This window comes from Stigmatopora nigra, chromosome 9, assembly GCF_051989575.1.
Source record: "Stigmatopora nigra isolate UIUO_SnigA chromosome 9, RoL_Snig_1.1, whole genome shotgun sequence".
Classification (NCBI taxonomy): Eukaryota; Metazoa; Chordata; class Actinopteri; order Syngnathiformes; family Syngnathidae; genus Stigmatopora; species Stigmatopora nigra.
Window position 1 is genome coordinate 11,264,173 of NC_135516.1, and position 14,499 is coordinate 11,278,671.

Consider the following 14,499-nt stretch of genomic DNA (forward strand, 5'->3'; position numbering starts at 1 on the left):
TCAGTATATGCTTTAAAGTGGCGTAGTGTAGACACAACAGCACACATACTGACAAGTGCAGGGTAGGCTGTCGAGAGGACTTTCACAATGGCAGGATATCCTGTAGGTCACTAAGCTATGGTGACCTCTACGGGAAGTTGTCACTTGCAAGGGGGAAGTAAAAATTCCAGCCTCCACAGAGAGGGAGGTAGATTCATGACGACGTTCCGTTTTCAGTCATGTGGAATGCAGTTTTCATCCTCTGAAGGTAGATTTCATTTTTTTGTAGTAGTACTGCTATTTGGAACACTTCCTAATTCCCACCACCTTGAATAACAAAGTTGAACTCATCCATTAAGCACATTTTTAGTATTTATGGGCAAAATGTTTATTGGAATCAAAGCAAATTTCCCTAAAAATGTTTAAAAGTTTCAAGTTTTTCCAGTTTTTAAAACATATACATACTCTATGTACTAATTAGCTAAAGAAAGTGATATTTTATTAGAACAGGGTTGCATTTCTGTTAAATTAGAACACTTCCGAGACCTTTTTGACTAGCCACTTTTATTCAGAGATTTCTTTTTGTAAAATTCAATGGATTTAACATTGGATATATTCATAGATACATCTATCATACAACAAATATGCCATTACCAAAACATAAAATATCCCTATATACCGCATTCTTAAAATAACATAGTTACCAAAGGTACCAATATAGGTTACTAAATTCTGCTAAAAAAAAAAAGGCAGAACGCACAACACCAGTCAGTATATGTTTACCATCTCCTTCAAAAAACTGCTGGTGCTTTTTGTACGATATTTCCGCGTTTAAATGTCACTTTGATTGGTGTCTGTCGGCGTCCATCTTGGAAAACGAAAAGTGTTGTCTTTGTACCTTACTAAAACTACATATGCATTACATTAAAAATAAAACAAACGAAAAAGAACATTCATGTCGTGACCAACATCTTGTACACGTTAAGAATAACTGTGTTTTTTTTTTGTACCTTCCAAGCAAAATGGAGTAAATCAGTCTGAGTCTGTTGTCGTTTTTTCACTATGTCCAAATGTAACAAGATTAAATGGTACCAACATTTATGTGTACGAACCCCCAACCGCTTGCTTTTACATATCTTCTTTCTTTTAAGCTAAACAACACACGATAAGGTAAACCACGTTACATTTTGCATGAAAATATAAAGCTATTTACAATGCACCATTGCATGATGATGGAAAAAAAACAGCAATAACTTGGTATACACCTCTAATACTGAGTTCTTCCTAAGAGAATTTATGGTGTATTTGCAACGAAGGGGTGCTAGAGCTTAACCTAGGCTCAATTTGCGCGATCCAAGTCAAAGTACCAGGTAGAATTTTGAAGTAAATGGGAAAAAAATAAAAAATAAAGCAGATTTAGGGTTGAATTTTTAACATTTTTGTGCAAAATTGACTAAATGTATTGTCAGAAATCAAATGTCTTTTGAAAATTTGACTGAGATATCAAAAAGACAATTGATTGGTCGCCCTGCAGTCGTAAATATAGATCAGGAGTCATAAAATCGACTTTATTTTGTAGTCTCAACCCCAAGTGACGATGATAGACGTCCCATTCATTTTGATTTGAAGTCATGAAATGGCAGTCAATAAATTAGAAACTTCTTTATCGCCATAGAAACTGAAAAATAAATTATTGTAATCCCACTAAATTCTCCTAAAAGTAAGCTCTATCCTTTGTCATTTTGGCATTATCTTCAATTGTCAGGCTTGAATGCTTACTTTACATTGGCTGTATACATTAAATCAATAGTTACAGTTTACATTTTCATCATTGCAAGATTTTTTTGACTTGTGCAGTGTATCGTTATTGTTTGTATTTTGGGTTATTTTTGCTTTGATTGCACATCATTCGTTCTTTCCAATACAATACCAGGGATTTGGCTTATATGTTTCTCTGTCATTACAGAACTACGTACTTAGCGTTTTCAAAGTAATTAAAACATGTTGAATCCGCAAGCCGCTCATAGACATGCAGAATTTACAAGTTCCAGCATTTGGCGGATAAACAGTCAAGTGTAGAGACGGGAAAAAGTAGGTAGTCAGGTCCATGTTGTCTCACAATGCAAAGTTTCATTCTCCTTCTCAAACGACCCTTGGATCGAAGCACAAGTCTTACGTCTTGTTGTGTTTTGCCGTCTTTAGGCGTCCAAATCATCGTCTGCCAGATCCCTCCAATGGACGTCCATTGCGCCGGATGTGGAGAGCGGGGGCCCGTGAAGTTGCGATAGTCCTCGCAGCAGGAGGCGAGTCCTGGTCCTCCGTGAAGCTCTCCGGGCTTCCCTCAGCGTCGCCGTCGGGTAAGCTACCGCAACTCGAGCTGGGCGACATGGTTTCTAACAGATCCTCCCTGGCCAGGCTTACCACAGTATCCTGACGTGGTCCCACTTGGGGACCCCCATCTTGAGCCCCGACTAGGATCCCCGTGTCCCCTTCTGTTGCGGCGCCAACGTTGCGCCCGCCATCTTGGTCCTCAAGGAGGTTGGATAGGAAGCTGATATACTTCATTGCCAGACGCAGAATCTCATTCTTGCTTAGCTTCTTGTCCGGAGGGTGAGTGGGGATGAGTTTGCGGAGTTCTGCGAAGGCGCCGTTCACGTTCTGCTGTCGCCAACGTTCGCGGCTGTTGGTGAAGATACGTCGGACTATCTTCGGCTGGCCGGCTACAAGGACACAAGTGAAACAGATAGATGTGAGTAAACGATATAAGTTATTAGCATAACACAAAAAACCGTTAAAATTGCCCAATTGCCCACTACTTTCGTCTTCTCTGCAGCAGCAATCATATGGCGCGCAGTAAATAAAATCCAACCTTTTTTTTAATTTATTTTTAATTTTTTAAATTATTTTTAAACCCTTTCCCCATGATGACGCCGATGCAGGAGCTCTGTCCACTCTTATATTTTTTTCTGTTTTACAGCATGTTTTATATGAGGTTGTCTTTCTGCACAGACCAATGAAAAATTAGAAGGAACATTGCTTAAGACTCATCACTTTCTTTTCCACTTTGTATTGTAAGGCAAACTTTGAGTTCTCTGACACACTCATGCTATCAATTAGAAAATAACTGATAAAAAGAGATGGGATTATAATTCATAGAAGTGTGACTAGTATAACTGTCATGGTTGTTTTACTATACAGTATGACATTTTTAAAAAAGTATTACAAGTATTTATAAACTCATTTTTGTTTCTAACCACCAACATTGCATATCATATTTAGGTTTAGAAAAAATATATATATACATATATATTTTAAAGAATACTATTATTACATTGCCTATACATTTAAAAGTTTGATCCCTAACATTATAGTATCACAACACATGATATATAGTATTCAAAACATTCAGCATGTGCTCCCCATTACTAACTAATGAGTATCTATTAGCAACTAACCAAAAAATGATATCTCAAAGCACCACGCTATATAAAACAAACCACTAACATTCAATGATACGAAGACATTTTCCATTTTTGGTGCGCTACATTTACATCCTAGATATAAAGTATTTCTGAAAGCCCCTATGGTGCATGCAGCTCCATCTTCACACCCCCATCATCCATGGTGTCTTCCAGGCTTTTGTCGTCCTTGGAACACACCCAGTCTATCTTAATCCCTCAGCCCACTCTGCAGTAAATGCTTGGCATGGAGGTGGAAGCAGCAAAAGCAGCGTTCTATTCCCTTTTCCCCTCCTCCTTTTCTCCCTTCCTCCAACCTTGCATGTGTCAGTGCAAGTGGGCAATGGTAAAGAAGATGCCCCCCCTACACCCCCCCCCCCCACACACACACACAAATCTACCTGAAAGAATCTCACTTCAATTTGACACTGTTAAAGGGTTGACAGTGATTTGTCTTTTTCTCTTTCCCAAGGGCATGTTTTTTTCTCCCTGCAAGACCTGGTAGGTCCATTTCAGAGGATGGATGGCGGATGGAGATGAAGAGGTAACATTGAAGGGGGTTTAAGGGAAGGGGGGCTTTAATCAGAGGTGGGAGGACACAGTAGAAGTGTGTTTTACCATATAATTGTAAAGATCTAAAAATGAACGTACCCTCGTCGAGTTCAACCTCATAAGGCGCCGGGCGGCGTTTTACCCTGTTGCTGGGGTACATGCTGTACTGCTCAGAATCCCCTCCAAGACTATAATGCAACACAAAAAAAAGATTAAAAAATTAAAAAACAAACATACATTGTTAACGTTATCTCACATCAACTTTGCTTGATTATTATACATTAAAATTGTACATTTTGAACATAGTCGACATCAAAATAAGTTAGGATGTCTAAACCAGTATTTCATTGCCATTACATCACCATTAGTATACATGAAATTGTGGTATTTTATTTAGTTTTGTTAGAGCCAAATGCAGGTTAATAATATTGGCTACTGTATATCATGAGTATGTCAGAAATACAGATTTAAATCAATATTCTTTGGTAAATATCATTACAATTAAATAGAAAAAGCACTGAAGAAAGGGATGTTAACACAGTCATTATTGTTATGTTGTCATTTTACAGTCATGGAATAAAATGTATGTAAACAATGCTTATATTAGTGTAACCATTACCATAAATCTCATTATTTTATCTAACTGTGAAAACTAATAGAAAGAATCCAACACTTATATAATGACAGTTTAACATATGATAATGCTATTTAATGATCAAAAAGGCCACCTCAATTTCGATACTGCATAATTAGTGTCATTGCACCAATATTATAGATTAAATTATGCTGTGAGTCTTCATTAAGAGCACATGCAAGACATTTTCCATTCAATTATTATTTTTTCCATACATACAAATACTGTATAAGGAAAAACACATTGCTAACATAAACATGTTAACCCCATTACAACCTTTTCCATTCAAATGTCTTTAAACAAGATATTAGATTCGATCAATGTCACTTAGATGAAAAACTGTTTTTGTAATCAGATGATATGCAAAATAAGCCTTCAAAATGTTCTAATACCCTCCTAATAAATTAAAACTCTAATGGACATTAAAGTATAACATTTTTCTAAATGTATTAAGAACAAGACATCACACATGTTGTTACTATACTATATTTAAATATGTTTTTTTCCTCACAGATGGGAGAGTATGTTTACCTGTTGATGGCGGCAAGAGGTTGCGCCAGGTTGTAGAGCATGGCCCGAGCCGGGACAGGAAACGCGTTAGGACTCAGCTGGACCATTCGAGCGTCGTCTCGTTGGGTGTGCGGCAGTGGAGGATGAGGATGAGGATGAGGAGGAAGAGGAGGAGGTCTGCGTAGCTCCGTGATGGGCACCAAATGGCTCTCCGCCCTGCGCTCCAGCGCTTTTATAGCGTCCCTCCTGGAGAGCTCGATCACCGGTACTTCCCTTTTCAGGTCAAGGGCGTCGCGAGAGGCGGTTTCCTTGGCAACGCCATTGATGACGATGACGGTCCCCTTCGTCGAGTTCTGCAAGGGCGCGTCATCGGTTTCTTCGGCCCCCACGGTGAGCCCTCCCCCTTCTTTATCTTCCTTTTCTTCGTCCTCGTTCTTTCTCCTCCTCCTTCTTCTCATCTTGGCGTCCTCTGCTTCTTCTTCTTCGCATCTGGTAATGATGGAGGAGTCCTCAGACTTTTCACGGTCAGATTGTGGATCTGGACTTCCACGACAAAGGTCCGGCTGCCTTTTTTCCATCATTTTTTCTTTTTTAAATAGAGGCAATGGGCTTGTTTCTTTCCTCACACACTCCCTAATAACACGGTTTTAGTCATGCCTCATGTACCATTGTTAAAATAAAACAAAATCAAAAAAATAAGTCACTGGGTGCATCCGTGCGATTCTAGAATGGGGAAAAAAGCATATTTTTAATTTTGCGTTTATTATATGACTACAATATAGATATGCATGGAATGCAATTACATATAAATGTAATTTTGTCAGTGTAAATGGTTTTAAAAACACATTTCAAAGCAAAAAGTCAGTCACAAAACTCGAATAGCTTTGTTTTTTAAAATAATAGTGCATCTTAATAAATAATAATGCATCATTTTATGACAAATCCATGATAAAAAAAAGTCATATCTGATCGTTTTTTTACCTGTGAGGGGAAAAAAGTCACTTTATAATATAACGTAACTAAAAGTAGAACAGCAATAGCAAAAAAAATTGCATTTCATGGCTACAATAAAATATATAACTCTCTTAAAGTGACATTATGCCATAGGCAAAATTATGCCTGATATTTCTTTTTGTTCCAAGATATGAATGTCTATATAAGAAAGTATTTTACAATTAAAATAAAAAGTCTTACTGTTTTGCCAGAGCCAAATTGTAACCATTTTACAAATTAGTTATTAGTTTTGACACCCAAACACATTGATAAGAGCCATTTTAATGTATATTATTAATTTCATAAAGTCACATTTTCATGCATGCAAACGAAACGTCACCTTTCTTCACCCTTTTCCCTCTTTTTCCACCCACCATCAAATTCTTAATAACATGCATTTAACTGTATTTGATCCTTTGTTTTTTACTTTGTTTTATTCCCATTATCAACAACGACTACAATATAACCTTATTATGATATGCAATCGATATCCACTGCAACGTTAATGATCTTTTTAGCCTTTTATCCACAGCTATTATATTATTATTGTTCTAATTACACCAATCCCCTAGTTTAATAAACACTACAGCACCAATCACAAAATAAACCTACATAAAAATCATATTCAAAATCATAATTCATCTATTTTTATTCTCACAATCGTCGCGTTTTCCAAAGGCCTCGCGTCCGTTTTATTAGCCATCATTGCCATTCCAAAATCAACAAAATACCCACCCTACAAATACGTAATTCCCTCTACGGAATGTCACGAAAATAAAAACACGCTCTTTAAAAAAACGACGCACTTTAGTGACAAAACGTCCGATTTTTGCGCACTTACCGTCGGGAGTGTTGCTGGTGATGCTACCGCCTAAGTGGAGCCATTTTGTGAGTGGGTCATCCATGTCTGACGTGGGTTCTTTTTTTCCCCCTCCCTTGGTTTCCAGTGTGTTTCGTCCGTTCGTTCGTTCGTGCACGCGCTTTTGTGTGTGTACGCGCGTGTGTGTTCCGGGCCGTATCCAACGTGCGTTCGTTCGGCGGAACTCGGGCCGCAATGTGGCCGAGGGAGATAAGCACACGACGGCGGCCTCTTCATTCGCGATAAGCCCCCCTAAAGCCATTATTTATGAAATGATTCATTATTATTTGCCTGTCACAGGAGGGAGGCGGGGGTGCTGTATCGGCGTGTGGAGGGTGGTTAGAAAGAAAAAAAAGAAAAAAAACATGTAACGACGTGAGGTAGTAGTAGTACAGCTACTGTAACGGTGGTTATATGGAGGTGTATTTTAATGTATTTTGGGATAAAAGAATCAAAGCATAAGGTTATGGCCGATGTTTTAGGGGTTTTACCTTGTAAAATCAGATAAAAACAGGCTTGAATTGTCTTCACACACACACACACACACACACACACACACACACACACACACACACACACATATACACACATAAAAAGGTCAATCTCTTTTAGCTATCAGACCAGACAATGATGACAGTAGAATTCCTAGATGGAAATAAGCCTTTAGAGAATATATAAAACCCACATTTCAATTATCGATGCTGTCAACCCGATTGCTACTACAATACGGTATTTATATATACAGTACTACTCTGAAAATGGGAATATCCAATTCGATTAGCAATTTTCACCATGTCTGAACCCTTCTTAGACAACATATGACTTCTTAAAGGCTTCATATCTGTCTATATATACACATATTTAAGTGTATATTTATGTGTATGTGTGTGTATAGCCTATGTTAACCAGACACACACATATATCCTATAAATCCAGCTTCCACATATAAAATAAAGCTATAATACTTGAAGGAATTTAAATGACAACATTTGCAAAATGTCTAAATTACATATTTAATTCAGGCATGCATACTTTCCTATTTAAAAAAACAAATATTGAAGGACTACTATTAAATAAATTGCATACATTAGGCATCTAAATGGAAATTCAATGTAATATAATAAAACCAAATTGACCCCATTTTTCTTAAAAAAAAAAAAAAAACCAAAAGGGTTCTGATAAGTTATTACATTTCCTGAAAGTCGTTATTTTGTAGTTCTTGATGGGCTTGCAGTAGTAAAATACACAATAAATAAACAAGTCATTTGAAACAAATTCCAGATTACACATCCATTTTAAACAAGTCGACATGCAATGACATAAATAATGTGTCATTTTGTTGAAGGCCTCAGAGGGGAGGGGGTGCTGTCGTTTCCCCCCACCTGGGGGGTCATGGCCAGGGGAGATAAAGTGGGGGCCATCGGCTTGTGGTCACGCGCACATCTGATAAATAAATAAAAGGAGCAGCATTAACGGTGACACGCTATCTATCGCACGGCACATTCGCAAAGGCTGGCAGCTTGAACAACGGATACCATTAATAACGGATTTCTGTCTGCTCATTTAATTGCGTTAAATGCAACAAAAAGGTGCAAAGTTGTGACAAAAAGGTGCAAAGTGCACCATGGACGTCGTTAGATTGCAATCCGTGTTTTATGGATTGTTTCTTCTGCTGTGGTTTGTGAAGGACGAACTATAGTCCAGTCACGATACTGGCGTCCAGTCACGATTCTGGCGTCCAGTCACGACCATGCACGAGCCATGGTGGGTTGCCAGTCACGACCGTTTTCCTGCATTCTCAACTACACGACGTTTTTAACATAGAATATCATTGAAGCCTTGTTTTTATCTTTGAAGCCCTTTATCTAAAAGCAAAAGTAGAAAAATGAAATGTTTCACATGCAAATGAAAGCAAACCTGACATAATATGGTTTAAAATAGGGGTGTCCAAACTATGGCCCACGGGCCACCCACACCCTGCTGCCTATTTTTTTGTAGTGTCCTGCAAATTATGAAAAAAATACTTGATTATGGCCCACAAAACAATGTTAAATACAGATTACATTCACTTGCTTTTCTCAGGTTTAGTGTAGTCACTTAAATTGTATTTCCATTATTTCCAATAAATGTTATACATATATGTATATAGAAAATAATCCAATATGATAAGTGCTATTTTTGAATACTGCATTCTAGAGGGATCATCCAAACCAGTTGATGGGGACCAGTAAAACCAATCCAAATCCTTTGCAACTAAACCAGATGCACCTTGCTGTCTCAAATGCAACACAGTGCCCTCTAGTGGTAAGTCTTGTTTATCTTTTAAGGAAATGTAAATTAATAGTCTTCATGATTTATTTAAATACAGAATGGTTGATCAGGACTATTTAAATTCAAACATAACTTTCAAAATATATTAGCATAAACATATAGATGATCAAAGATATAGTATTTAAACTCAATCATTGTCAGCATTTGATTATTAGCGGTGGAATAAATCCAGAAAATAAGGCTGTTTCACAAAATAAAAGATTTATTTTGAAACATTCAACAGAGAACATGCCAGCAAAGGAAAATATAGCATTCATGTATACATTTATACACCTTAATATTTCATTATGAGCTCCATATACATATTAAATAACAGTTTAAAACTATATACCACATGGTCCTTTTATGAATGATTTATATATGAAAGTTTTATAGTGAGATCTCTTCTATGACAAATAAAAAGATGATGCATTTCAATATTTATATTTATATATTTTCTATTTCTATTGTGTTGTCCATCTATCCTGCAGGGAGACAATAATTGGACCTACTAATTAAAGCTAAACAACAAATATCCAAGTAAAGTCAAAATATTTAGAAATGCTTATACAAATGTCATCAATTACAATGCCTGCCATATAATACTAAAATAGTACAAGGTGCAAAATACTCTATAGTTTTGCCCTGAGTATAAAAATATTGAGTATGAGGGTTAGCTTATGTGCAAATCAGGACGACAGGTTCTCCCAGAAAATGAGATATAAACCATAACTATCCAGAGGGTGAGGTTCTTAGCATGAAATATGTCGTCTGACCTTCATGTTCTAATGACTTTCAGTGGGCTGCCATGTTTGTTTTTTGTCAATCATTTAGCGTGGACTGCGGCGGGCTGGCACGATTCGAAGAGAAGCCACGCTTTCCCGTGTCATGAGCCGGGTCACCTGGTCCAAAGTAAGTCCTGCAACCACTTCCCCATTCACTTGTATAATCTCATCCCCAACACCCAAAAGACCCAAGTATGGAACTTCTCCGCTTCCGTCACCCACTTTTTCCACATAAACACCTACAAAAATAAAGTGAGTATTATCCATCATAATCATGATTTTAATGCTGAATGGATGGTATTAAAAAAAAACATTGATTTACACCATATACCTAATATACCTGTGTCAGGTCTGCCTTTGCCTCTTGAGATGACAAAACCAAAGGGACCATTTGGGGGTCTAATGAGCTCCAAGAGAAGAGACCCGTCAGGGAAAGCTTGAGAAACTCTACCCGCTGGTCGCACCACTCTGGCGGGGAGAATGTCTTCAACACTCAGGGTGCGATGGAGCTCTAATTGAGGGCTGTCAGGGCTGTGGACAGGTAAGGGTAATTCTGTTGTTTTTGGCCCAAGATACATTTTTTATTGTGTTGTTTTCGTTTGGCTGTGGGCAATGTTCCCTCTAAGTTGCGCACTATTCTCGTCTTCTCTGCGCAGCAGCAATCATATGGCGCGCAGTAAATAAAATCCAAATGTGTTTTTTTTACCCCTTTCCCAATGATGGCGCCGTTTACATGGCAGCCAGTGGCAGTAGCTTTGTCCACTCTTATGTTTTTCGTGTTTTACAGCATGTTTTACATGAAAAATTAGAGGGAACATTGGCTGTGGGTATGTTAGAGATTTTCCTAACACCCAACATGATATAAGATCTATATTCCAAGGGCATAGACAAGTGTCTTTAGCTTACTTACCTTGGCGCTAGGCCATATGGTATCTGCACTTCTCCAAGGATTGTTGTCCGCTCTGTTCTTCTCTCTAAACTCTGCACGGAAGAGGCTTTACGCAGTTGGGCCAGAGGCAGCACCTACTGGCAAAAAGACAATATCTTAGCATTATGCAAAAATAGGATTTGGATTACATAAGAATAGAATAGAATGTGAAGAATAAATGTTTGCACATTATCATTAATATGCTGTGAAAGTTGCCATCGCTACCTAAGGGCAGTATCATATATTCAGTTCATTTATGTCAAATCACCAATTGTAATATAAGCAACATTTGACAATTGAGGCCTCACATATTGGAAAAAACTTTGTATCACAAGGGAGAACTGTCTTATACTTGCAGAATACATTATTCTAGAGTATTAGGCTCAGTGCCTTCACAGCCAATAACTGTGTCGCTCACCGTGTGCAAGGTTTGTAGCGAGGGCGTCCTCTGTATACGGATGGTGGGATGCGGTCTTCGCGTTGGGCTCGGGGATGCGGTGTTGGATCTACTGGCGGGAAGGCTGAGCTGTTCCATGCTACTGGAGCGGCTTCCCTTCACCAGTCTTCCTACACTATTCAACCCGATAGAGGAGAAAAAGCGACGCAAGAAAAGCTTTGGCCTCCCATCCAGTTTCCTATGAGAGCACAGGAAAACATCATTATTTAGTGAGTCAAGAAACTGATGATAGGATTTCAGGTTTCCCTATGTTGTCTTGCGACGACTGAGAAATGTTAGTTCAATATTTAAGTGTGTGAGTATTGGGAATAAGGCATGTTGTATATTAAGTTGAAAGGTCTATGCTATGAGAAAATTGTGTCACTGTTTTGGCTTACCTGGCTACATCCGTATTGTCTTCCCATACAGCCTCAGCTTTCAGATGCTCTGCTCTCAAAAGCTCTGCTCGGAGATCCTCAGTTCGAGACAAGGCCAGGGTACGCATGGCGGGATGGAATTCTGAACCGATACCGCTGTCTGCTAGGACTGGCCAAAGAAAGAAATAAGATTTATTGCAATTGGTAATACCATCTATAGAAAGGTAAGACCTAAAACCATTGCAACACTCTTTCATTTAATGACATGGCACCAGAAATTGAATACATACTGTTTTACTTGTATTATTTTTCGTCCAAAGCAATTGCGAGTGTATATTTCATGTTTCACTCACCTGGTCCATTCAGAGTAGCCTCCCAAACATCGGTAGCTGCGTTTTCTGGGTTGAGGCGAGCAGGGGAGTACCTAAGCGTGGAGGGTCTCATACATGACCCTGGGTTGCTTATTGCAGGGGTTCCTTGGACTACAGATGCAGGTGACTCCCTTTGTGCATCTGGAGAGTCTAAGAGGGCCAAATGCTGAAGCCCAACATCACCTCCTTGATTTGGAGCAACTTGGTACTGCACAGTTGACTGGCCCGCTACACAGCGGTTCCTTGAACTTGACTTAAGAGCAGACTTAATGGGTAGAGTTGGTGCTTCTCGGACCCCGCAGGAGGCACCCACCATACGTGGCTCTGGAGTTACTGGGCTGTCTGGCGCAAAGGAAACAGCTCTACTCAAGTTGACTCTAGTCCTGGGATTGGAGTTCCGTCTCTGAGCCCAGGATGGACCATAGGGACCATTGCCAGATTCTACCCGACTTTCTCCTTTCCTACTTCTTCTTCTGAGCTTGCCAAAACCAGATGATTTCCAGCTCTTACTGCTTTCTTTACCTTCCCCCAGAACAAAAGCTCCGGCAAATGTGACTGTCAGTGGAGCTTTAGGTCGAGTGCTAACCTCTGGTTTGGTTGGAGATACCCAACAAGGCACTGTTTTGCCCCTTGTATCGTCTGGGTTTCCAACCTGTTGTGACATAACAATCTGTGGATCTGCTAGTGAACTTGGCTGAGGTTCTCTTACGACAGAACCACATGTCTCGCATTTTTTCACCAAAACTATAATCTCTCGGATTACTGTTGAGCTTTCAACCATGACTCCGATATCTTGCTTCTGGAGAGGAGGCATTGATACACTTCTGTGATTACGATTCCTCTCTGATCCGCTACTGCTTGAATCAGTATTACTGTCCATGGTTTTAGACTTTGGGGCTGTTGGTCTACCACGCTGTCTCACTCTGTCTAAATACCGAGACTCTGCTTCTCTCTCTGATTCATCCTCAAAGCGTACTCGAGTGGGTGAGCAGCCATAGCGTCTTGATCGACCAACCTGATCCCCGGTGGAACCGACCGCTTGGTCCGGAACGAGGAAGGAACCGGTTAAAGTTTGTGCTGTGAGGTCCTCTTTGTCTTGTGTGGGTTTCTTAACCAAGGCTACATTGTCAGTCTCAACTTGCTGTTTCTTACTGCAAGGAATTGGACCAGAAGTTAGATGATCTTATATGCAGTTTGAAGGATATGAAAGGAACTTACCATGGAGCTCTTTGATCAGAATGTGAGCGTCGACTTGGGCGATCGCCTTTGACGTGATTGGAGCGAGCTTTGAGTCGTGCTCGCTCAAGGAGACGCTTTGCTTGCTCGTGTCTTGGACTCAGAGGGAGTTCCTCACTGATTACCAAGAGGGACCTAAATAGTGAGATTGATAGATGATACAAGAATGTTGGAGTTAGATAGGAATGCTGAATGCACGCCATGTGTTCACCCATATATTTGAAACAAGGATAGGAAAAGGGATCCTCACTTTGTGATAGTATAAATAGTCCAAAAGTTCAAACCCAATGTGTCATTATCATCATACATGGGCCACAATATTCAGATTCTGAGAATCCAGATAAAATCTCATTCCCAGTTTGCAATAAACTCTAATCAGACAAATAATTTAATCAGTGCCCTTTAACTAAGACTAAATCAGAACCTCTGGACAGCAGGCTGTCAAAGTCATATCCACTTTTCCCTCATAAAATGTCATTAGTGCCACATGTAATGGATTAAAAGCTTCTGTGTAGAGAGAGACATACCAAACCATGTCCAATTCCCGTAGATTGAGTTAATAGTGTAATAGTGAATCAAGCTTCCAGAAGCTGTCTTATGCAATATCATAGATGGGCCGAACGAGGCGTGGCACCGGGCGCATAACGGCAAAGTAATACGTCATTTTTCCGTCCCACCTCCTAATGCCCCGGGACTAAGCTGCTCTGCATTGTGATTCATCGTCTGTACGCATCTTTATCCCCTGCCCCCAGCGATAAAGATAGCATGATACACTGGGCATGTGGATTATCCTTGTCATGGACACATTGGGATTCATTTGCCAATGTGTATAAGGAAGAGAACATACTGTTTTTCAGTAGATTAAAGTTTTCCATGTTTACAATGTTTCTATGCCAAAACAGATGAAGAACAGCAGACAGTTTTGGTTGACCATCTGTTCCAGTCCACAGATTCTAATCACTAATCACGATTACAATAATACCTTCCCTGATAATTATAATGGCTGGAAAGATATTTCCTATGTTGAAAACTGCTCATTAGTTATTCAAGTAGAGTTTTTTTTAAAAGGTA

At 39.3% G+C, this 14,499-nt stretch overlaps 2 protein-coding genes across 2 annotated transcripts; both read right to left on the reverse strand.

The window, feature by feature from the left end:
* Positions 1 to 1,855: 1,855 nt before the first annotated feature.
* Positions 1,856 to 7,167, reverse strand: LOC144202075 (T-cell acute lymphocytic leukemia protein 1-like). Its single transcript, XM_077725035.1, has 4 exons — positions 6,968 to 7,167; positions 5,155 to 5,856; positions 4,089 to 4,177; positions 1,856 to 2,699 (listed from the first exon to the last, which is right to left on the reverse strand). The coding sequence occupies exons 2-4, from the start codon at positions 5,712 to 5,714 to the stop codon at positions 2,191 to 2,193; spliced, it is 1,158 nt and encodes a 385-aa protein (XP_077581161.1). The 5' UTR covers positions 5,715 to 5,856; positions 6,968 to 7,167; the 3' UTR covers positions 1,856 to 2,190.
* A 2,329-nt stretch (positions 7,168 to 9,496) lies between these two features.
* Positions 9,497 to 13,631, reverse strand: LOC144201732 (uncharacterized). The gene is made up of 7 exons (XM_077724494.1): positions 13,411 to 13,631; positions 12,175 to 13,343; positions 11,843 to 11,990; positions 11,427 to 11,643; positions 10,991 to 11,103; positions 10,421 to 10,611; positions 9,497 to 10,319 (listed from the first exon to the last, which is right to left on the reverse strand). The coding sequence occupies exons 1-7, from the start codon at positions 13,629 to 13,631 to the stop codon at positions 10,126 to 10,128; spliced, it is 2,253 nt and encodes a 750-aa protein (XP_077580620.1). The 3' UTR covers positions 9,497 to 10,125.
* Positions 13,632 to 14,499: the final 868 nt, after the last annotated feature.

Coding starts and splice junctions, on each gene's coding strand:
- LOC144201732 (XM_077724494.1), bottom strand. CDS start 13,631: ATGGCGTGCATTCAGCATTCCTATCTAACTCCAACATTCTTGTATCAT. Junction 11,991..12,174: donor GGCTACTCTGAATGGACCAG/GTGAGTGAAACA, acceptor TTCTTTGGCCAG/TCCTAGCAGACAGCGGTATC. Junction 11,644..11,842: donor GACAATACGGATGTAGCCAG/GTAAGCCAAAAC, acceptor GTGCTCTCATAG/GAAACTGGATGGGAGGCCAA.
- LOC144202075 (XM_077725035.1), bottom strand. CDS start 5,714: ATGATGGAAAAAAGGCAGCCGGACCTTTGTCGTGGAAGTCCAGATCCA. Junction 4,178..5,154: donor CCTCTTGCCGCCATCAACAG/GTAAACATACTC, acceptor GTTGCATTATAG/TCTTGGAGGGGATTCTGAGC. Junction 2,700..4,088: donor TGAGGTTGAACTCGACGAGG/GTACGTTCATTT, acceptor GTGTCCTTGTAG/CCGGCCAGCCGAAGATAGTC.